The 23,981-nt window shown below is 29.6% G+C and overlaps 1 protein-coding gene across 1 annotated transcript in view; it reads left to right on the top strand.

Annotated features, from left to right (window-relative positions):
* LOC117170894 (Down syndrome cell adhesion molecule-like protein Dscam2) overlaps nucleotides 1–17,050 on the top strand; it is a 30,219-nt gene extending 13,169 nt beyond the window's left edge. The window contains exons 3-5 of the mRNA XM_033357940.1: nucleotides 7,284–7,445; nucleotides 14,483–14,632; nucleotides 17,022–17,050. Of these exons, the coding sequence (XP_033213831.1) occupies nucleotides 7,284–7,445; nucleotides 14,483–14,632; nucleotides 17,022–17,050 (341 nt within the window). The remainder of the gene's footprint in view (nucleotides 1–7,283; nucleotides 7,446–14,482; nucleotides 14,633–17,021) is intronic.
* Nucleotides 17,051–23,981: the final 6,931 nt, after the last annotated feature.

Genomic DNA, 23,981 nt, shown 5'->3' with positions numbered 1-23,981 from the left:
AGGGAGCTCTTCTTAATATTTTGACACCAAAATCATGTCGATACACCTTACCGACTGCGAGTAAAGCCACCCACGCTTTAACTTGACAGACTGTAAATAGTTTAATATCCTACCAAAGTAATTAACTTTTCAATTCAAAATATAAATTATCAACAAAAATAATAAATTGTTAACCAAAAAGAATGAATTTTAAAATAAGAAGGTAAATCTTCCAATAAAAAGACAAATGTTCTATAAAAAAGACGAATTTTTAACGATATACATGAATTTTCAACAATAAGAACGATTTTTTTGGTAAAGCATGATTTTTCAAGGAAAAATATGAATCATCAACAAAATGAATGAATTTTAAACCAAGTACTTAAATTTTCTACTAAAATGTATGAATTTGGTATCCAATGGTTGAATTTTGAACTACAAAAGATCAATATTAAAAAAAATCCTGATGAAGATGAATCTTTAACCGAAAAAATAAACTTTTATCAAAGTAGTTCAACTTTAAATTAAGTATTGAACCTAGTAAAAACTAGTAGTTATATTTTGGAGAGAAACGAGAAAAGGGGGATTTTTTTAACAGAAAAAAAACAATTATATAAAGAAAGTAAAAAGTATTAGTAGACGGTGGCTAATCTGTTATCTTAATATGCCACCTAAGTTAGTCTGTGAATTTCTTTATTTTCTCAAAGTAATCAAATGAAAATATATGTGCGGAGAAATCAATTAAAAGTATTCTGATAATGCACAGAAAAAATTGAAGTTAAATTTTGTTGCGTCACGATGAAGTGAGCAACTGACAGATGGGAATCCCCAGTTCTCTCCAATTTAAAGAAGTTAAACGACGATAGATAGCGCTGGCATCTCAATTCTCACTGCATCGCGAATAAAAATGGAGCGACTATAAAGCATAAGATTATCCAGGCACAGTCAGAAATGGGAAATTATCTTCGATTCATGTAAAGTTTATCTGGTAAGGTTAATTTTTGTTGCGATGAATCTTTCACCCGCAATCGTTGTAAACTTTATCATGCGTTTTTTCTCTGTTGTTTCAATTAGTTTAAATTCAATATCCATTGTTCGATTCACGGTTAAATAAAGTTGCATTTTATGTTTCGTATTTAAAAGAAAGGAGGAAAGTCGGCTTAGCTATTGAAATGGAAAGGGGTAACGTAAATGTAACAAATTGTCACATAATGGAGGACTGAGTGAAAAATCACTCAAAACAGCGCCATGTAATATTCGAATGCTCCCTTACATTTTCCAACTTTTTTCTCACGCAATTTTTAATCTAGAAAAAATTCCAGCACAGGGGCGAAAAACTAAACGAAGAGAAAATCCAGAGAAGTAAGAGAAAGAGGAAGAAAGTGAGAGAATGCATAACACACCTATGAGGTTGATGATCTGAGCTAGAGGGGGTGGAAAAAGAGTTGGAATGGCAAAGGTGGAAAATGGGGGTATGGGGTGGTTTAGACAGGTTGGGTTTAAGTCAGAGTAGTGTGGAGGAAGGTATGGGTGGTTCGCAACCCGTTTCGAGAGTCAGCGAAGCGAGGCACTCAGACTCCGGAATGGGGTAAAAACTCGGTGAGTTTGCTGCTCTCCACATCCTGGCCTCGGTTACGCGGCAACCAAGCCAACTATGAACTCGGAAGACCTTTCGTGCATCGGAGTAATTTTTACAAACCGTGAAATATATAAAAGAGACGCAACGCAGTCACTGCACCGCCTTCGTCGTTTAAGACGCAAGCAGAGAACCACAGAGCTTTTTTGGTTTTCCGATTAGAATGATACGACGATGCTCCCTCCAGTCATGCAACATTCTAAACATATACTCGAATTGACAAGTCTGTGATTCCAAAGGAAAAAGCAGTAAATACTGAAGCAGCGAGCAGAGAAAATCGACGGGAACGTTTGAATCTTGTTTTCCCTAAACTGCTCACTTTAATAGATATTCGAAAAGTGTTCTAAATCTCACTGATCATTTTCAATGCGTTCTACCTATTTATGAAAAACCAATAAGAAAATGTTAATAATTGTGTAAAAATGCAGATGTTGTTGAACTTCCAAAGTGAGTATAAGGAAAAGGGCAGTTTCTCCAAAGAGGGAAGAATCTGTAAGAATTTAGCATTAGTTCGCTATATTTTATTTTAAATTCGTACATTATAAAAAATGTTTGGGATTCTACAACATTTATACAAGACTTCTACAATACAAGCGTAAGGTAAAATTGCAAACATGGTATTGGAATGACGAAATTGCAATACATGCATTGTATATGTTGTAAATTGTGAAGTCATCGTCCAGCATTTGAATAAATTTATTAGAGCATTTGTAGGGCGGCAATTGTGTACAAAGAAATCACGAAAATAATGTAATTCAAGTAATTCATGAAACGCACGGAAGTCACAGGATTCACAGAATTCATGAAATTCAAGGAACTTACGAAATTTATGGAATTCTTGTGATTGATGGAATTCCAGAAAGTCATGAAAATATCGGAATGAGCAGAAATCATAGAATTAAAGGAATTCGCAAAATTAATGGTATTGTAAAATGATTTGATGAAACAAATCAAACCTTTCTTCGACCGTTGATATTCATTGATTTCAAACCGTAGATTTCAAATTATTTATGTCTTATGGTCCAATCGTAAATCGAAAAAATAAATATAAGTACCTTTTTCAAAGGTTCTTAAACCTGAGTTGATGATAGTTTAAAATAGTCAAACAGATCAATTTTCAGTCAAAAAAAGTAAAATTTTAGTCAATTGTTTTAAGAAAATTAATTAAAATTTAGTCATTTTTAGAAGCCTCAAAAAATTTTTCGAGACTTCAATCGATTAATACTACATTTTTTAAAATTGTACGAGAAAACAAAATTGGCGCAGGTTAGGACGGACGAACAGAAATTTACGATTGGACCGTAAGACATGAATAATTTGAAATCTACGATTTGAAATCAAATTTATGGTATTCATGAAATTGTCGGAATTATAGAATTTTATGAAATCACAAAATTCACTGAATTTGCAGAATTCATTTAATTTCGTGAAATTTACGGAATTGACGAAATAGACGAAATTCTTTAAATTTACAGATTTCACGAAATTCACATTATACTCCTAATTTATGGAATTTACAGAATTTGCGTAATTCACTAAATACGCCTAATTTATGGTTTTCACGGAATTCATAGAATTTATGGAATTTAAGGAATTCACGAAATTGTCTATAATCGTGGAATTTACACAATTGACGGAATTCATGTAACGTCCGAAAGTAACGGAATTCAAGCAATTCGCAACATTTTTCAAATTTAAGTAATTTATGGAAATAAAGGGATTCACAAAATCTATGGAATTTGTGGAATTAATCGAATTCAAGAAATTCGTGCAATTCAAGTAATTCTCCGAATTCAAGTAATTCTACGAATTCAAGGTTTTCAAGGAACTCACGAAATTTATGGAATTCACATAATTGATAGAATTCAAGGAATTCACGAACATAATGAAATTTGCGGAATTCGAGGAATTCATGGAATTAATAGAATTCCCGAAATTTGCGAAATTCATGGGATTGAAGGAAATCACGGAATTTATAGAATTCACGGAATTGATGGTATTCACGGAATTCACGGAATACGCATAATTTAGGAAATTCCCAAAATTCAAGGAATACTCGGGATTCATGGAATTGAAGGAATTCAAGAAATTCGCCGAGTTCAAGGAATTTATGAAAAGCAAGGAATTCGTGTGAAAGTTCCTGAATTCCATACATTATGTGATTTCATTGAATTTCACGAATTCCATGAATTCCGTGAAATCCATTAATTCCATGAATTTCGTGAAATCCATTAATTCCATGAATTTCGTGAAATCCATTAATTCCATGAATTTCGTGAAATCCATTAATTCCATGAATTTCATGAAATCCATTAGTTCCGTAATATCCACGAATTTTCTGTATTCCAGGATTTTCTGGATTTCCGTAAATTCCGTGAATTCATTGAATTCGTTGAATTCTGTTAATTCCATGAATGCTATGAATTTTTTGAATTCTATAAATTTATTAAATTCTTTGAATTTCTTGAATTTTGTGTATTTTGAAAATTTTTTGAATTCCATAAATTCACTCAATTCTGGGAAATGCAGTGGATTCCTTAACTTCCGTAAGTTCCGTGATTTCCACTAATTCCACGAAATCCGCGAATTTTTGGCGTTTTATGAATTCCTTGAATTCCGTAAATTCTATGGATTCCACGAATTCCTTAAATTCCATGAATTCTTTCAATTCCATAAAAACAGGCTACATATAATATATATTAACAAAAGTGTTGGCTTCGTGAGAATTTTTTTTAGGAACAACTGTTCTGAGAAATGCAAGGTAAAATACCAATGCGAGCATTTGGAAACTCCAATATTATGCATTGAAGCGTTATCTTATGTTTCGGAAATAAGCTCCAATACAAGTAGTGGAAGGTTCCAACATGAATTTTCAACGGTGTAGTTAACAAAACGAAAATCAATCGAAAGATCGCACTTCGACGAATTCAGTGCCTTACAAAAATAATTTTTCTAGTTCTTGGAGTTACTGAGATTTTCTTTGGACATTTAGAATTTTTTAAATTATTATTTTAATTCATTGCATATTTCTGAAAGTGGCTGAATTCCTTAAATTCCCTAAATTTTTTTGAATTTGTCAAATTCTCTAAATTTCTTCAATTCTCTCAATTTCTTTAATTAGTGGAACTCTTTTGATTTCTTTAATTCACCTAATTCCCTGAATTCATAAAATTCTACAATTTCTTCAAAATTTTGCAATTAATTAAAAATGTCTTGAAATCTCTTGATTCATTGAATTGATTAAATTCTATAAGTTTATTTACTTGAATCTCTTAAATTATTTATTTTAATTCTCTATATTTATTAAATTCCATACATTCTTTGAAATTCTCTGAATTTTTACAAATTCTTCAAATACCTTAGATTCCTTAAATTACCAATATTCCTGAAATTCTTAAAATTTTTTCAATTCTAAAATTTCCTAAAATTCCCCAGATTCCTTTAAATGCCTGAATATCTTCTAATTCTCTGCAATCCTTTATTTTTAGGAATTTCTTGAAATTCTCGAATTAGTTGAGTTCTTATAATTTCACTGAAATTATCTAAATTCTCTGAAATATTTTATTTCCCAGAATAACCTACATTCCTTTAAATACCTGAATTCTCTAAATTTATGAAATAGTCTCAATTCCTTATCTTTCCTGTTTTTTCAATATTCCCTAACTTTTCTAAATTCTATGAAGTCTCCAAATTGCTTCAATTTGTTAAATTCTTCTAATTTTCTAAATTCGCCTAATTCTCTGTATTCATAATATTATACAATTCCGTAAATATTGTTAAAATTCAATTAAAATTGAATGAAATATCTTAATTCCTTTACTTGAATCTATGAATTCATTTCTGGAATTCCCTATATTCATAAAATTCTGTTATATCTCTGAAATACCTGAAACTTTGAATTTTCTGAAATAGTTGATTTTCCCAGCTTCTCCACAATCTTTGAATTCACTTAATTCCGGGAATTCCTTGTATTTCTGGATTTTCTGAATTCTTCCAAATGGCTGAATTATTTCTTCAAAATTTCTTGAAATCTCCGAATTCTTTTGAAATCCTTGATTTCTCCGAATTCCTTGGAGTTCGTGAATTTTCTAAATTCTTTGAATTTTCTGAATGAATAGAATTTTCCCAAATTCCCTCAATTCCTTAAGTTTTTTAAATTCCTCAGATTCTTGGAATTTCGTTAATTCTCTCATTTCCTTGAATTCCCTGGATTTTCTGAAATGCCTGAATATCTCTGAATTCTCTCAAACTCTTGATTTTTACAAGTTGCTTGAAATGCACGAATTCTTCAAATTCTTTTAATTTTAATGAAATTTTCTGAATTATAAAATATTTTATTTCTGGATCTTCTCCGACTTTAAGGTATAACAGAAATTGCACGAATCCAGATAATACCTAATTCCATTAAAAATTACACAGCGAGGTTCAGCTTAGAGTGCCAAGTATTTCACTGTTTATTTAAACAATTTTTTTGTTTATGCTACAATCATTTGAAGATTATCAGCAAATTTTAATATCTAAAACAACTGTTTTTGAAAAGCAAAGTATGTACTTTCTTCTCGGAGGGGATAGTGAGGGGTGAGGGCCGCAGTAAATGGAGTATTGGTGGGTGCTAAGGAATGAACTCAAGGAAAGTAGGGTAATGGGAAGTGAGGGAGGGAAAGGGTTCAAGGGAAGCGAGTAGGGGAGATAAGTAGGGGCGGTAGGGATGACTCAATTGGTGAGGAAGAAAGTAATGTGTGTGGGGGGGGGGGGGTGCAGATTTTAGATTGATCTAAAATTCTCGGTTTTATTTATATCCCCACACTTCCCTCTGCCCCTCTAGTAACCGAAATTTGGTGGTGCTGACATTATAACTAGATTTTCCAGCTTGTGAACACCTACTTCATTTGGACATGATTTCGACTCTTAATATAAATTTTTTACATTATTTTATAGTCATTGGAATTCTGGACATTCTCCGACTTCAATGAATATAATGGATGTGTCACAATAAATCGAAGATTACCATCAAATTTTGACATTTAAAACAATTATTTTCGAAAAAAAATTTTTTTTTCACGTTTTTGTCTGAGCGGGTAGTGAGAGGGAGGAGGGGAAGAAGAGTACCGGTGGATAATAAGGAATGGAAGCAAGGACAGTAGGGTGATGGGCCGTGAGGGAGGGGAGTAGAGAAGAAAAGTAGGGCAAGTATTGGTGAAGTGAGGGAATTAAGGAGGGGGTAGTAGGGGAATGACGTGAAATTAGGGGTGTGGTAGGGGTATTGGGGTCATAATATAGCATTGGATAGGAAAGACTTGGATACGATTGGATTTGATTGGATAGGAAAGAATAGGATAGAATATGAGAGGAGAGAAGAGGAAGTAGGAGTGGTGGGGGACGTGGATATATATAAAAAACTTAATTAAGTTCTGAAGAGGCTGCGAAACGCTTTTTTCGTGCTTTCCCTAACTTTTGTTTGCTCTGATATTGTTGTATAAATCAGTTCATGAGAAAGTAGAACTAATTTTTCATCTTGAAAGAATTCTTTCTTTCTTTTTATATAGTTCTCACACACTGCCTCCTCTGTTTTTTTTTCACTTACCCAACATCTGCCTATCTACTCTGTTTTCTGCAAGCAAGCCCTCAGACAGACTTGATTTCAACCTCGTATGTTCATGTGTTTCAGTGGTACACCAACGGTACGGACCGGAAGTGCAAAGTCCCGGCGGTTTCCTGGGCAACAACGTACTTATGCGGTGCAACGTACCGAGTTTTGTTCGAGACCACGTCACCGTTACATCTTGGCTGCAGGAGCCGTCCTTCAACATCTACCCTTCCACGATAAGCGGTATGTCGCCACTGCAGAATTACTTAATGAGACGAGTAGAGGTAGTGAGAGATACGTAATTCAAGAGGATCCGGGTCACAGAGGACATCTGGTCTCATTTTCAAGCATGTTCTTGCAGTTTGTCAAAACACAGAAAAAATGTACTCTTAAGAAATTAGCTAATTTTGTTCCGAAGCGGCGGACATGGGAAAAATTCCGTGAATAGTTAATGACTTTTCAGTAAAACAAATCAAACAATTGCCGAATAATTCCCGAACTGATGATAATTATGAAATTTCGGTGGGGTAAAAGATACAATTTTTAGCATGAATAATTTAAAAAAAAAATATAGGATAGTGCGATAGTTTTTTCTACTAAATTTGAGTCAACTTATATTTTTTATGAATGCATTTTCATTATAATTTAAAGGCGTGAGTGATGGTGCTCATAATTTTTAGATTATTGGATTGTTCATCAAAATGAGTATTCTTTCGTACTCTAAAATCCAATTTCCGATAGGGGTATTTTTCTATTTGTAATAAAAATTAAGGAGAATATTTGATTGATTTTTATTTGATTTGAAATTCAATCCCCGAAATGTGCAATTTTTGGTTTTTTGCTAAAACTATATTAAATTGATTTGTATTAATATTGAAATTTAATTTTTGATTTCTAGCTATAATTAAGGAGAATATTGAATTAATTTGATTTGAAATATTCCCGATTAGTGCAATTTCTGATATGCAGACAGACTTATGGAGAATATTTGATCGATTTCATTTAAGTCATAAATCCTGACAGGTGCAATTTGTAAAATTTTCAAAATGTAGCCGAAATTAAGGAAAGTATTTGATTGACCTCATTTCTTTTTAAATTTGATTCATGATAGGTTCAATTTTTTATTTTCAGTAAAAATTAAAAAGAACAATCGATTTATTTGAAATTCAATTTCTGACACGTGCAATTTGTAATTTTTAGCTTCAATTAAGGAGAACATTTACTGACTTGAATTTGATTTGAAATTAAGTTTATGACAATTGCAACTTTACATTCTTAGCCATAATGAAGGAGAATATTTAATAGATTTGAGTTGAATTTGATTTCTGATTTCATTTCCGATAAATATTTTTGATTTATTTGAAATTGAATTGTTTATAAGTGTAATTTTGTATTTTTAATTAAAATTGAGGATACTATTTAATTGATTTAAATCTGATTTGAAATTAAATTTCTGATTAGTACAATTTGTGATTTATAGCGAAAATGAAGGAAATCGTTAGATTTGAGTTTAATTTTTCAGATTAAATATTTAAAATATACATTTTATTATATTTGAAACTCTCTTGCCTATAGATGCAATTTTTTATTTTTAGCCAAAGTTGAAGAGAATATATTTGATTGATTTGTTTTGGATTTTATTCAAAATTTAATTCACAATAAGTAAAATTTTCAAACAAAATTAGGGAGAATATTTAATGGATATGATTTGAACTTCAATTTACGATTAGTGGATTTTTTTATTTTTTGCCAAAATTAACGAAATATTTGATAAATTCGAATTAGGTTTGAAATTCAATTTTAGATGATTGCAATTTTTTAATTTCAGCTCAAATTTTTAGTTTTAAATTAAAAAATTTTAAATTGAAATGCCTGATGCGTGAATTAGTAAGAATAGGTTTACAACTGAGCAATTCATCTTAAATATTAAATTAACGAATTTGAACCTCCAAAATATCAATTTTAAGTATTTTAAAAATTGAAAGTGGTCGTTTCAGTCGAGGATAAAAATTCTCGATAATTTCATGTTTATTTTTCGGTTCGCAAAAAAATGTTTTCACACATTGAAATTAAGGAATGTGAACTGAATTCAAATCTGAACTTATTTTTTGAATAAATATCTATCCAATTACTTGAATTATTACAAATTTCATGACACGCGATATAATGTAATTTCAAATAAGTTCGTTTTCAATTTTTTTAAAATATCAAATTCACTTATTAACTTTCCAAATTAAGAAATCATGTAGTTTGTGATGCATAAATATTAACAAAAATTACTTCAGAAATTTTCCATGTTAGGTCTTAATTCTTTAACATTCACATTCAATTTATAAAATTATAAAATGTAGTTTTGAAGATTTAAACAATTAAAAGTTAATAGAGTTTAAAATAAAAAATTTAAATAAACATTATTTAAGTTTGCAAACTGCAATTAAACAATTTATTGTTTTTAAATAAACAATTAATATGCTTCTGATCTTATTCATTCAATACTAGATTTTGCGTGAATATTATATCAATCTAAAATATTCCATTTTAAATATGCTCTATTAATGAATCTTTAATTTAAAGAAATTGTTTAATATTTATCAATATTGCACTGTTCATATAAAATGATAAATTATTAGTAAATATATAAAAAACTAAACAATTTGACTCTGTATCATTAATTTAAAACGACTTAAAATAAATATAATTCCTCTTCTCATTTAAAAAGTGTCTAGTTAAAAAAGTGTAATTATGTAGTTTTTAATATTTCTCATTAAAAATTGTTTAAAATAATATCATTTTGAAAATCTAAGAAATGGTTATTTTATTCTTCAATTTAGAGCATTGAAAATAAAAGAATGGAGTTACATTTATTATCCACTAAAAGTTCTTTACTGTCTATGAAAAACTTTGTAATTATAACTGATTTCTCTTATGTCCGTCACTTAAAACAAAATTCGGTAGTTCCTCAAGTGCAAATTTTCATTCATGCAGATTGTCGGTAGCGTATTCAGCGAATTGAACATCCTAGCTTGGAGAATCAAAAGGATCCATCCCATGAGAAAGTTTCCTCTACTTCTAACCACTACCTCATGATTATTCAAGAATTAATCTTCTTAGAGTTTAGTCTACCACGTGTATTTAGTAGAGTTTCAATGTTTGCTTCAGTGTTCTTGTTTCGTATCAAACTTGGACCAGTAAACTGAAACTAATACGCAAACTCCATATTATTAAAGAGGAATCATAAAGGAGATCACATCAACTAAACAATTGTTTCGACCATTCTTTTCAAGTCTTTTTTTAATTGAAAAAATATTTGTTTCAAAACGTATTAGGTATTGTTCAGTCGTGAATTTAGTTGGATACAAAATTTTACTGATGATTTTGAACTTAGCTGCTTTTAAAATTTGTATTATTTTAGCCAACTTAATTCTCGATCCAACAATACCTAATACGTTGATAAGCAAAATTTACCAAATAAAGATTATTTTTGTTTAAGGGTGATTTTTGGAATTTAATTTTTTAAAGAAAGTTTGTGAATTATTGAAGGTAATTTATGGAATATTATGGTATTTGAAATTTAATGTTCATTGTTCATTTCTGAAGTTGAAGGCTTGTGTCATCTCCCAATATTTAATGTTAAAAAATCTGAATAAAAAATTATGTTTGATAATTTAAGAAATTTTTTTAAAAGATTCAAATTAATTGAATTAAATTAATTAATAATAATTAAAGTAATTATGTAATTATAAAGTCTGAATGCTCCTAAACTCAAAGAATTTAAAATTATAAATTGGTAACTAGTTGAATGTTTTTTAATAACAGTCATGATGAAAATCGTTATCTTTTTAGTTGCCTTCAAAATGTCGTTTACCCCTTGAAAAAAGATATTATAGGAAATTAAGTATAGGCCTAAAATTATTTTCTTATAATGAATTACTTATAATTTTATCCTAATTAAAAAAATATTATCTATAATCGTTGCAAGAAATCAGTAATTATTATACAAATAAATAATGTAGAAACATTAAAAGAATTGATGCAAGAAATAGAGGAACTATAAGCGCAAGATATATTTATTTATTCAAGGCAGTATCTTCAATTATTTCAAGGATTTTCACAGAATGTCAATGATTTACAGGAATTGTAGAGGATTCTGATAGACGTACAGTTTTTTAATTAATTAATGTATTTCAACTATTTAAATTAATTCAGACATTTGTAAGTATTACAAATTTAAAAAAAAATTTTAAGGTATTTTAAAAAATTTGGCACATTTCCCAAAGATTTCTAGGGATATTAACGATTTATAGGAATTTGAAAAGTTTTTTTGAAGAGAACTATAATGATTAATTCGAATATAATCTATATTTAAGGGATTTAAAATAATTCAAACTTGTTTTTATGGATTTTACGTTTTTTAAGAATGCCGAAAAATGTCAGAAGATTCAAAACATTTCAAAGAATTTCCAATAATTTTATGCGATTTAAAAAACGTCGTGCGGCTTTAAAGAATTTTTTAGCAAATTTTTTTCATTCACAAGAACTTAGGAATTTCACAGCATCTCAATGATTTAAAGAGATTTTGTATATATAAAGTTATTTCCTAACATTTTAACAAATTTAAAAGATTTTAGGGTGCATATTTCCAATTATTCCATGAAATTAATTTATAGTAGATTAAAAGATTCCAAGGGATTTTTGAGAGCTTTAAATAATTTTAAGCGATTTAAAAGGATTTGAGATATTTTAAGGTATTTTATAGGATTTGAATTGAGTAATTTCAAAGATTTAAAAATACTTCCAAATATTTCAAGGGGTTTCAAAATATTTCTAAAAATTTAAAAGATTGTAGGACAATTTAAAAAAATATGCATGAAACGAAAGTTTCTTCACAATATTGGAAATTACTTTCACCCATAAAATCATTGAACGTTTATTAATTCTTTTGAGCTCTGCAACTATTTAGTATATTTTTCTGAAATTTATGGGTCTTGTTTTTTATTAAATTTTATTAGCGGTTATTATTATTATCGGGATAGTCACAGTTGATAAAGTGTTGAGGTTTCTGGAAATCATCGGTAAATCGGGCTTTACAAACTGAGGCCAAGAAAAGAAGCGATTTTGTCCAGCTTTTGTATACATAATCTAAAGAGTAGAAAGACTTCCTGTGAAGATCCTTTCTTTGAAGAAAATTCTATTTTTTATGCAATAATATAAAGAAAAAAATGTGCAATATTAACTTCACCACGACAACACCATTATCGCAATCGTGGAGTACTAACCATGCTTGTTATCGATCATGCAGGAGCAAGAGGATCTGCTCGGTACTGCTTTTAAGTGAATCCAACAAAACAAAAAACTAACATACTTTGGGGTCCAAGTTCTTGACAGTTTTTTTTTATTTTGTTATTTTCACCCAGTAGCAGGAACGAGGAGATCCACTTCGTCCAATATGACCGGTAACCAGCATGGTACAGTGGTGCGCAAAAGTTTTGGGCCACATTGTTTTTTTGATCTATTCCTTCAAAGGCGAACTTCAGTAAAAATCCATTGATGCGGGAATTATGTATACTATTTGTACCAAAGATTCCATATTGACTTGTGCAAAAGTATTGGGCCACTATGTTCAGATATCTCTAGAAGCGAGGCTATGGCAACAACTTCGATTCCTCGCGTTTGTCAATTGTTTAACCTATCAGATCAAGTCATTCTGAAGTCAAAATGCCGAGACATACGACCCACGAGATTCGGGAAGCTATGTTAAATCTTTCTGAACAAGGGAAGACTTCTCGTGAAATTGCTGCCTCATTGAAAATTGGTAAGAGTACTGTAAATAGATTAATTGAGAAATTCAGTACTACCCAGAGTCTACTGGACCTCCCACGATTTGGTAGACCACGGAAAACAACAATTCGTGTTGACAAGATCATCAAACGCAAATATACAATTGATGTTAAGAATACAGCATCTGAAATTGCCAATGAACTCCGCGATGAAAACCTTGCCAACGTGAGTAGGAGCACTGTGGTTCGTCGTTTGAACGATTTGGGACTGTTCGGACGCGTTGCTGTTAAGAAACTCTTGATCAGCAAGAAGAATCAGAAGGCCCGATTGGATTTTGCGAAGAAATACCAACACTGGACTCTGGAGTAGTGGGCTAAAGTACTTTTTTCTGACGAATCGAAGTTCAATCTATTCGGAAGTGATGGTAAGAAGTATCTTGGACGTCCAAAAAATACCAGATACGATTCTCGGTATGAAATTCAAACAGTCGAACACGGAGGTGGATCAGTCTTTTTTTGGGGCGCTATGTCTTCGCAAGGAGTAGGTCCACTGCATAAGATTGAAGGCATCATGGACAAAGTTATGTATCGAGATATTATGGCAGAAAAAATGTTACCATATTTTAGAAGAAAAATGTCCAAAAATTGGATTTTCCAGCAAGATAACGATCCGAAACATAAGTCGAAGTTGGTTCAGGAATTTTTGAAAGGGTGAAAAGTGAAGCTTCTGGATCATCCAGCTCAATATCCAGACCTAAATCCGATTGAAAGACTACGTTAAACGCTTAGTTGATTCAATGCCTCGACGATGTGCTGCTGTAATTGCTGCTCAGGGTATGGCTACAAAGTATTAGTCAATAAGCAACGGAATAATAACTTTCATGTTGATCTGATGAACGTTAAATATTTAATGAACCTATGGGATAAGTGTGGCCTATTATTTTTGAACATTGTCGTTACAAACAATGTGAATGGAATTGTCAACAAATTTAATTAAAAATATGTAAATGTTGTAGTTTTGTAGTTCAATAAAATACTGAAATTTTTTATATATTCAATTTTTCTCAACTGCTTTTATTTAACAGATATAGTCAAAAATCTGTTTGGCTCAAAACTTTTGCGCACCACTGTAAGTGTGGAAAGCCAAATCTGACAAAGACAACTATTTTATCTACTTTTAGATAATGAATAGAATAATCCACTAGAGCGATGGTTCTGTTATCGTTGTACCGCTAATTGGTCGCATTTTTTTCGATTATTACGAAACAAATGTAATTTTCTCTAAAAAAAATTTTCAGTGGGAGTCTTTCTACTATTTAGACTATGTATGCAAACAACTAGAAAAAACTGCTTCTTGGTTTGGTCTCATTTCATGAAGTCGGATTTACCCCTTATTACCAAGGGCCTCAATTGAATGTTTTGCAGAATTTGACAGAAACATGAACTGCTCTAGTTAGTTGCTCACTTGGAATAAGCAATTAATAAGATTTTATCTGTTTGCAGATGGCAAGTATCACATGCTGCCAAGCGGAGAGTTACTGATAATCAATATATCCCGGAGTGATGTTCAGATGACCTACCGATGCAGAACGCATAATCGATTGACTCAGGAAACAGTCGCTAGTAATAATTTTGGCCGAGTGCAACTGACAGGTAAGTTCAAACATTTAATGAACAAAGACTCCGGAAGGCTATTTGTGTTCTGCTGTATTATCATCTTATTACCGAGGGAGTAACTACTGCCGCACTGCTGCAGTTTACAAGCATTAAATTATTCCAAACTTGAGAAAAACATGCCGCTGATGAAAACACTGAATTACTCTCTCAGGACCATGTCCATTCCATTTAGCCTAATTAACCTTAGAATTAGTACCCCTTGTTTTACTAGTTAAACGCTTAAACCATTGGAGTAATTTAAAAGTGCAACCAATTGGAAATTTAACCTGTAGAAAAGTTAATTCAGTTAATTTTGGAACTTGAAACTCAAAATTCACAACTCAACGGGGGTGAGGGTAGTGAGGTAAAATAAAGGAGGTAAGTAGGGAAAATTAAGATAGGGGAAGTAGGGAAGTAAGGGGAAGTAGGGAAGTAAGGGGAAATTAAGGACAGCGACTTTAGGCACGTGAGGGGAAATGAAGGTAGGGGAAGTTGGAGAAGTTATAGGAAATGAGGGCAGCTTAAGTAAAAAAAGTGAGGGAAGCTAAACTAGCGGTAGTGAGGCAGAAAAACTGGGAAAAGGGAGGAAAAAAGTAGAGGAAATGAGCTGAAGTGAATATATTTAAATATTGAAAGTGAATATATTTAAACTATTCAGTAAAATCTTGGACTAAAACCGATCAGTTTTGATCAAAAATTATATTTTTAACAAAAAAATATGTGATTTTAATCAAAGTGGATGAACCTTTAAACTGAAGAGGCGAATATTTATCTTCAAAAGATCAATTTTGGATGAAAATTTGAATACTTAAGTTTCTACTTAACAAAGCTACTTTTTAACAAATAAACGAATTTTTGAAAAATTGATGAAATTTCATAAAAAAAAAGATTTTTTAATGAAACACTTTAATTTGGAACGAAGCAAATTAACTTTAACCATGTAGTTGAATTGTGGACCAAAAATGAATACTTTTTCCTGAAAAATGTAATAGCTGATGTTTTATCAAAGAATATTTTAATTTTAAATTAAGCATACTTTAACTAAAAAAAAGAACACATTAAAAAAAATTATAAACCAAGGGATAAATTTTCAACTATAGTTATTTATCTTTCTAGCAGATTAATTTTCAATTGAAAATTATAAGTTTTTAACTGAAAATGGAATTGTTAAATTACCAGTCAACAAAATTAATTTTTAATGTAAATGTAATAATAAATATTTCCACTAATCAAATTTTGAATCAAAAGCAGAAAAATTAAATGAAAAAAACACAATTTTTCATCAATAGAGTAAAATTCGCAGTCAAAAACGATTAATTTGAATCAAAAAGTGACATTTTAAACCAAAACATCTACAATTTGATTAAGACATATGAATTTTCGACTCAAACAGACTAATTTTTAACTAAAGAATAAATTGAAAGAATATAAAAAATATTCATTAAATAATAAATAAATTAAAAAATATAATTTCATAATAATCTAATTTTCGAATTATTTTAAACAATTTAAATAATTTCAAATGAAACTGTCGCATGTTGATTAAAATAGATAAGTTTGAAACCAAACAGTTGTATTTTGAATATTTTTGAGTCAAAAAAGAAATTCAACAAAATTGTTAAATTTTTAACATAAAAAGACGAAAACCAGGCTCAGAGTCAGTGTGATGACTATTTTTCATTTTTATTTTTCATTGTGAAATACGAAAATCTGTTAACAATTCGAGGTTTGCTGGAGATATTAATAAACATTTTTTTTGCAATTAAAATATAATTACGTAAAATGATTGGCAAATAATATATTTTTATTTTATACAAACAAATAATTTTGAAGTTGATTTAGGAATATTACATTTGAAAATAGGGGATTTTTTCTGCATTAATGGAAACTTTGTACCAGATTTAAATGTTCTTTTCTTTATTTTCATTAATATTCTTGTAAGTTCCAAGAAATAAAAAATCTGAACTTCATTTTAAGAATCAGTGAATATTGTATTAACTGGTACGAAAGTAAAACGTTGTAGGATATTGATTTTAATGGTTTCTTTTGATTAAGGAAGACGTCAAATAAAATTAATGTATAGTTCTTTATTTTGCTTCTTATTTTATATTATATTATATATTATGATTAGTTGCAATTACCTTAGAAAATCAAAGAATAATTTAGGCAAAATTCGAAATAAGAAATTTTAAAATATTAAAAATATTATCAATTAAAGTACTACTGTGTATCTATCGACTGTTTTTGAAATTCTATATTTTAAAATCCTAGCTTCTTAAGCTTTTAAGAATTTGAAATCAAACTAGTAAAAAAAAAATATAATTACATATTTTTTAATTAAAAATAAATCGAATTTTTAATTAATATTTAGATTTGAATTTTACAGGTATATCAAGAATGCATAAACCATCATAGGGGGAAATTCTAGTTTAATTAATGATTCATTTCTGTGATATTAATATAAAATAAATAGAAATCCTGAGGCGAGAATTTGACTTTTTAGTAAAACTACGGCTGAATGTTAATGTGGAATTATTCGAGTTGAATTAAATTGATAATCGAAAACAGGTTCCATATTTGAGTATAAACGGAAGCCGAAAATTGTATTTAGCCGGGGGCTTATATGCATATCGGTGACCAGTCAATTTCAATTAACGTACACATACTTCATCGTTGCGACGGTTCGTCCAGCAGTCGGTCTACGTAGTATATTTTGCCCTGCCTGGAACGCGTGCCGCTCAAGGCATTGTAGAATACACACGTACCAAGCCATATTGTCCATCGCAATATGTACTCTCTTGTCCTGGGACTCTGCTCCGCAATTAGTCTCATTCGTGTGCTAAAGGTTGAGTAAGGGAGGAAATTGCCTGGCGAGGGAAGGAGTCTAGCCTAACAGGATTCATATATTGCATCCGCCGAGAAGGGATAGTAATTCACAAAATTCACTAAATTTAAAGCAGAGCTTTAACAGTTGTTGTGCTTAAATCTTTCTTCCTTCTGCTTCTTCTTCATTTATATTGTATCTCCTTAGGTTCTATATAACCTCTGTTCCTTTACATCTTTATTACATCCTTTCCTCATTTTCTTCCCACTCATGCTTTCCATGTTGTTTTCTCGGGCTCCCTTACTCTTCATCGCTAACTTCTCCAGCTCCTTCTTTTTTCTTCATCTAGTTTTCTCCCAGTCCCTGTGCCTTTAAAATCTTTTAAAATTCTCTTGCCATCTTCCGCTCTTCTCCTTTCCTCCTATACAACCATCTTACACATATTCCTATGTCTCCTATACCCATTTAAAATATGTTTCCTAATGGTTTGCATAAACTAAGTTTCTTTAAATTTTTATTACATTCTTTCTGTTTCCGTCTCACTCTTATTGTTTATTCTCTCTTCGTCAAACTGTCTTGTTCATCTTCTTTAAATTATCGAGCTCTGTCTATCTGCTTCATCCGTCCTTCTTCCAGCCCCTTTTCCTTTAAAATATTCTTATAACATAAGGGTTTGCATAACCTACCTTCCTTTACATCTTTATTACATCCTTGCCTTCTTATTCATGCATTCCATTGTTCTGCCTCACACACCCTCATTCTTCTTCTTCAACTTCTCTAGCTCCTTTAATCTCCTGTATCCATTTTCTTAATCCCTCTTCCTCTAAAATCTTCTTAACATTCCCTTTCTATTATCTCCTTCTTTTCTTTCCTCTTGTACAACCATCTTATACATAATTCTATGTCCCCTTTATCCATTTATAATATCTCCCCTAAGGGTTGACATAACGTACGTAAATTTACATAACTATTACATCCTTTGCTCCTTTCATTCCCACTCTTGCTTTTTATTATCTCTCCTCCACATTCTTCTTCTTTAACTTTTCTAGCTCCTTCTATCTTCTGTATCCATTCTCGCAGTCCTTTATCCTCTAAAATCTTTTTGAAATTTTCCTGCCGTCCTCCTCTACCTACTTTTTCTCTCCAACAACTATCTAATACATACTTCGATGCCTCCTGTTCCATTTATAATATGACCTATAAGGTTTTACATAACCTACCTACCTTTAAATTTGTATTACATCTTTTACATCCTTTTCTTCTTTCCTTCCCACTCATGCTGTCCATTTTTTCCCGCATACTCCCTCAATCTTCTTCTTTAACTTCTCCAGCTGTTTCAATCTCCTTCATCCATTCTCCCAGTCCCTCTTCCTCTGAAATTTTCTTAAAATTCTCTGGCCATCCTCCCCAATCCACATTTTCTCTCATACAACTATCCCATACATATTCCTATGTCTCCCACACACATTAAGATAATCTGCATCTTCCTATCCTTGAAACATATTTATTCCTTTACTTCATTCCTCAGTCTTCATTTAGCTTTTCTTCTATACTTCTTTTCCCTCTATTATCTTTACTGATAATTTGGCAATCCTTATTTTTTCATCATCTGATATAATTAATTGTATCTTGATTCCGTTATCCTCTCCAATCCATTACCTGCATTTTTTATTAAGTTTTTCTAATTCCTCATTATATTCCTTTCTTCTCTCTCTCTCGCTCTTTAAAATTTCTTTCCTTTGCTCTTCTCAAAGCATTAACTTTAAGGTCCTCTTTCCTCTTGCTTTCACCTCTTTGTAACTTTTTATCAATAACTTCCCTTCCTTAGTCTCTATGTCAGCGTATAAAAAAATCTCATTCGCCTGTTTCAATCATTTTTAAGCCTTCTTTTTTCTAGTCTCCATATTTCTTTAACCACCTTTGCCGCTTTCTAAATCCTTTCCCCGATATCCCTTGTTCCTAATTCGCTTTTGCATGATTGAACCGACATATTTAAATTCTTTTACTTTCACTATTTGTATAACTTTTCATCTAGACTGTCCATTTTTTTCTCTTACCTGCCTTTTCTTTCCTCATTAACATTTTTATCCGCATTAAGCTTCAGTTTTTTCCTTTCCAAGTATTTTTGTAGCCTGTAATTAAACCCGCCGTTTATTCCTCATTCTTTGCCAACATCATTATATTGCTTGCATATGCCACCCTCTATATTTTTTCTTCTTTTAGCCTTAATCTTCACCATATTATAATAGATATTATGTGAAATTTTGCAAAAATGACTTGATTAAAATGTCATTAATTATTTGTATCGCAAAAAATAATGTATTTTCTGGACTTTTGTAAAATACAATTTCCAACTAAGAAATTTTTAAACTAATAATTTATTTGTGAAAGAAAATTTAAAATGATTTTCAATTCAGAAAATGTAGGTTTAAGTTACTATTTCAAAGGATTTAAAAACATTTAAAAAGATTTCCAAAAATGTGAAGGAGTAATCGCAAAGATTTTAAGGCAGCTTTTTAAATTTTCAGAATTTAAAAAAAGGTTAGCAAAAATTCGAATCATTTGAGAAGATAGTTACAAGGTTTAGAAGTTTTGAAAAAAAAAATAATAATTGAGAATTTAGAAGATTGAAAGAACTTAAAAATAAAATATGAATTTTTAAAGATTTCGAAAAAAATCTAAATATTTTTAAAAGGCAGTTCAAGAGATGTTTGATAATTCAACTCTTTTGGTAGAAAATTAATCGGTTTTGGCTCAGGATTAAACTATTTTGTTATTATTTATCTTTTCTAGATGAACTAAACTTTTTTGATTAATAGTTAATTTTTTTTTTTAAATTTAAATTCAATTTAATTTTAAATTTAAAAAAATTAATTTTATAGTTCCATGGAGAGAAATTTCAAGAGTTTAATTCACGGAACTGCTCCTTGACTTTATTTTAGCTTTGGCGCAAAAATTAAACTCTCTGAACCCTTAATTTCGAAGCAACGTTCGTTGCTTTGCAATCATGGGTTCCGTGATCATAGTTCTTGCACCAAATCTAAAATAAAGTCACGGGGAATTTTCGTGAATTAATTTCTTGAAATTCGTCTCCGTATGAAAAAATTATTCTTTTTGAATGATAATTAAACTACTTTGTTGAAAATGTCTTTTTTTAACAAATATAAAAATAAAGTGAAATAATAATCATTATATGATATAATTAATCTTTTTGGTTTGGAAATTCTGAAATTTGGTCAAAAGTTCTAGTTTTTTGTGAAAATTTTTTCAGAAATTAAAAATTAATTTTTAAACTGGAAATTAAACTGCTCTGTTTTTATATTACTAATTTATACTTGTTATTTTGAAACAGTTGACCCTCCTGGTTCAAAATGCCTCTTTTTTTATGAATTTAACTGTTTTGAACTACTTTGTTCAAATGTTACTTTTCTTGTTGAAGAATAATAATTTCATAATTGTTTTAAAATTTATAATTTTTTTTTAAAATTCACTCTCTTACTCGAAGATACATCATTATAGTTAAACATTCATATCTTTAGTTAAAATTAAATTTTCTAACGGAAAATTTAACTATTCCATTTTTGGTTTGCAATCGGTCTTATTTAGTTTAAACAACAACTTTCAGGTTGAAAAATTATGCATTTTTCTATCATGTTATTGAATATTTAAGCCAAAATGATAAATTTTCAAATAAATGAGGAATTTTCGCCCAAAAATGTTTAAAAGTTGTCTGTTCTAGATGAATTTAACTGCCTTTAAATTAAAATTATGATACTTATAAGATGAAATATCAATTATTACAATTTTTCTTGAAAATGCATATTTTTTGGTTGAAAATAATTTTTTTGTTTAAAGATGAAACTGCTTGTTTGAAAATTTATCTTTTATTTGGTTAGGATTTAAGTATTTTGTTATATTTTGCTTGCAAATCTATTTTGTTGCATCTTTTTCTAATTTAAAATGAAAACATTTTTTGTTTGCAATATCAAATATTGCATTTTAATTAAAAAATTGTCTTATTAGATTAAACATTTAAGTCCTTGGTTAACGTTTAAATCAATTTCCTAAAATTGGATTTTTTTGGTTAAATATTCATCATTTCTTCAATCATAACTTTTTCGTCGAAAATTTCGTTTTTTATAATGCAATTCTTTCGTAGAACGTTATCTTTAAGGTTTGAAATTCAACTATCTAGTTAAGAATTCATGTATTTATCTAAAAATTTATGTATTTCATAAAAAAAATTGTTTGGTAGAAAATTGGTTAGAAATTCACCTTTTTGGTTACAAATGCATCAGTTAGCTAAAAAATGAATCTGTTTTGTTCAAGGATTCAACTATTTTGTCAAAAATTCGTGTATTTCGTTTGAATCAAATTGTTTTTGATTCAAAATGAAAAAAACCGGTTAAAGTATCAATTAATACAATTTTAGTTGAAAACCCCTCTTTTTTAGTTGAAAATTAAACTTTCATTATTTTTCAATGAATCCTAAATAAATTTCCGAACAAATGTATTTGGTAAAAATTACGTAAGATAGCAGTTGGGCGATAGAAATTCACGAACCATTACAAAATCTTACTAGAGTAGAGTGGTTTTCCCTTCATGAAATATTGTCCATATAAAATAAATTATGCGCAAAATTTATGTGACTTCAAACGAGTTATGATTGCGTGTCCCTTTCGTCGGTGAAGTAAATTCAAAACGTAAAACGGAAATAGAGTAATATACGATCCATTAACCTCTGCTCGGATATACCTGCGCTTAAAGGTATACATTTTGTCTACAATGAAGTTTTGAAACATAAAATAAATATGAAGCATATAATACCGAGTTCAAGCATAAATTCAAATAATAGAAAAGTTTTCGAGATTTATTTCCCTTGGCAATATTTGATTAAGATTAATATATCAGGGTATCTAAATCATTCAATTTCAAGAGAGAATTGTCCTGATTTTGACGTTTGGTCGAATTTCGCTGACATCGATGTTGTATCTGATATTCTATTTCTGTTGAATATAGTGAAACGTAGCAAAATACGTGAATAATTAAAATATTCATCTGATCACGGATTGATAGCAAAATTTAATTAGAAAAATTTTCAGACTTTCCCTACTACAAAATTTTTAATTTCAATTTAAAGATTTTTAATTTAATATTCTCAGGTTGTAACCTACAATGACAGGAAATGAACCATTGTTGTTTAAAAATGGCCAAGACCTTTAATTTTAGTACGAATTTATTTTTTTTTTTAATTTCTTCTATTGGTTTATTAAGAATTTTTTCACCCAAAGTATGGAATAAATTAAATTTTGTATATAACAATTTCTTACGCTCTAGTAAGTGATTAGGTAATCTTCATATTGTCTTCAAAGAAAGTTTGGGGACTTATAGAATACAAATAATGTGTTAATTATTCCATTTATTTGTTATGAACCAATTTTATGAACAAATTAGCAAATAATCTTCTTATCGATAAAGAAAATTTTTTGTTTGCTAAACATGCATCATATGCTTTTAAGAATGATATTTAATTACAAAACTAATTGTAAAGTTTCTAATAACTATTTTGATGAACAATTCTCAGGGCAAAAGATGAAAATTTTAGATTTTATCACATTATAATTTTCTTCAATCGCCGTAACGACTTAAATTATTCCTTAAAATAATAAATATTTGATCAAATGTATTAATTTAAAAATTTTATAAACAAATTTAAAATTGTGGCCCTTTCGTATAGAAAATTTTTTTCCGCACATATATTAACAATTCTTGTGACAAAATATTTAAACTTAAGGTTTTATCAAAATTAAATTTACTTTGATGGCCAGAATCGGTACAGATATTCTTGAAAATAATATATCTTCGTTATCTGTTTCTCAATTTTTCATTTTAAGGAATAAGATTTTTTTCTACATGAAACTGCCAAAATTGGAATGAAAATTCTTATTGGTTTATAAATATTCAGACTTTTCTAATATTTTTGTGACTAGTAGTCATTCGTCCATTATCTGAAAACATTTGTAGTACAAAAAAAAGTCTATATGAAAGGGGCCACATTTTGAATTTGTTTATATAAATTGTTTATAAAAATTTAATTGTTGTATTTCATCGAATAATATTAAATTTTTATTATTTTAAGGAATACCTAAAGTCGTTCAGTATGTTGCCACAAGAATTGTTTATAACCATAGTTCTTATAAGGTTTTAAATTAGTTTTCTAATTAAATGTAATTCCTACATTAATATGAAGAACTTTTAGCAAAAAAATATTGTTTTACCGATAATAAGACTATATGTAAATTTTTTCATAGAATTTGTTTTTAACAAATTAATGGAATATTAAACAAATTAGTTTTATTCTATGAGTCCGTAAACAATCATTCAAGACAATATACATTCTTTCTGATCAGTTATTAAAGCGTAAAAAATTGCTATGTACAAAATGTCAGTTTTTCCATACTTTAAGTAGAAAAATTATTAATAAACAAATACAGGAGACAAAAGTTTCGTAGAAAATACTTA

This window comes from Belonocnema kinseyi, chromosome 4, assembly GCF_010883055.1.
Source record: "Belonocnema kinseyi isolate 2016_QV_RU_SX_M_011 chromosome 4, B_treatae_v1, whole genome shotgun sequence".
Lineage (NCBI taxonomy): Eukaryota > Metazoa > Arthropoda > Insecta > Hymenoptera > Cynipidae > Belonocnema > Belonocnema kinseyi.
Note: the sequence above shows the minus strand (reverse complement) of the source record. Positions and strands in the feature narration are given on the sequence as shown.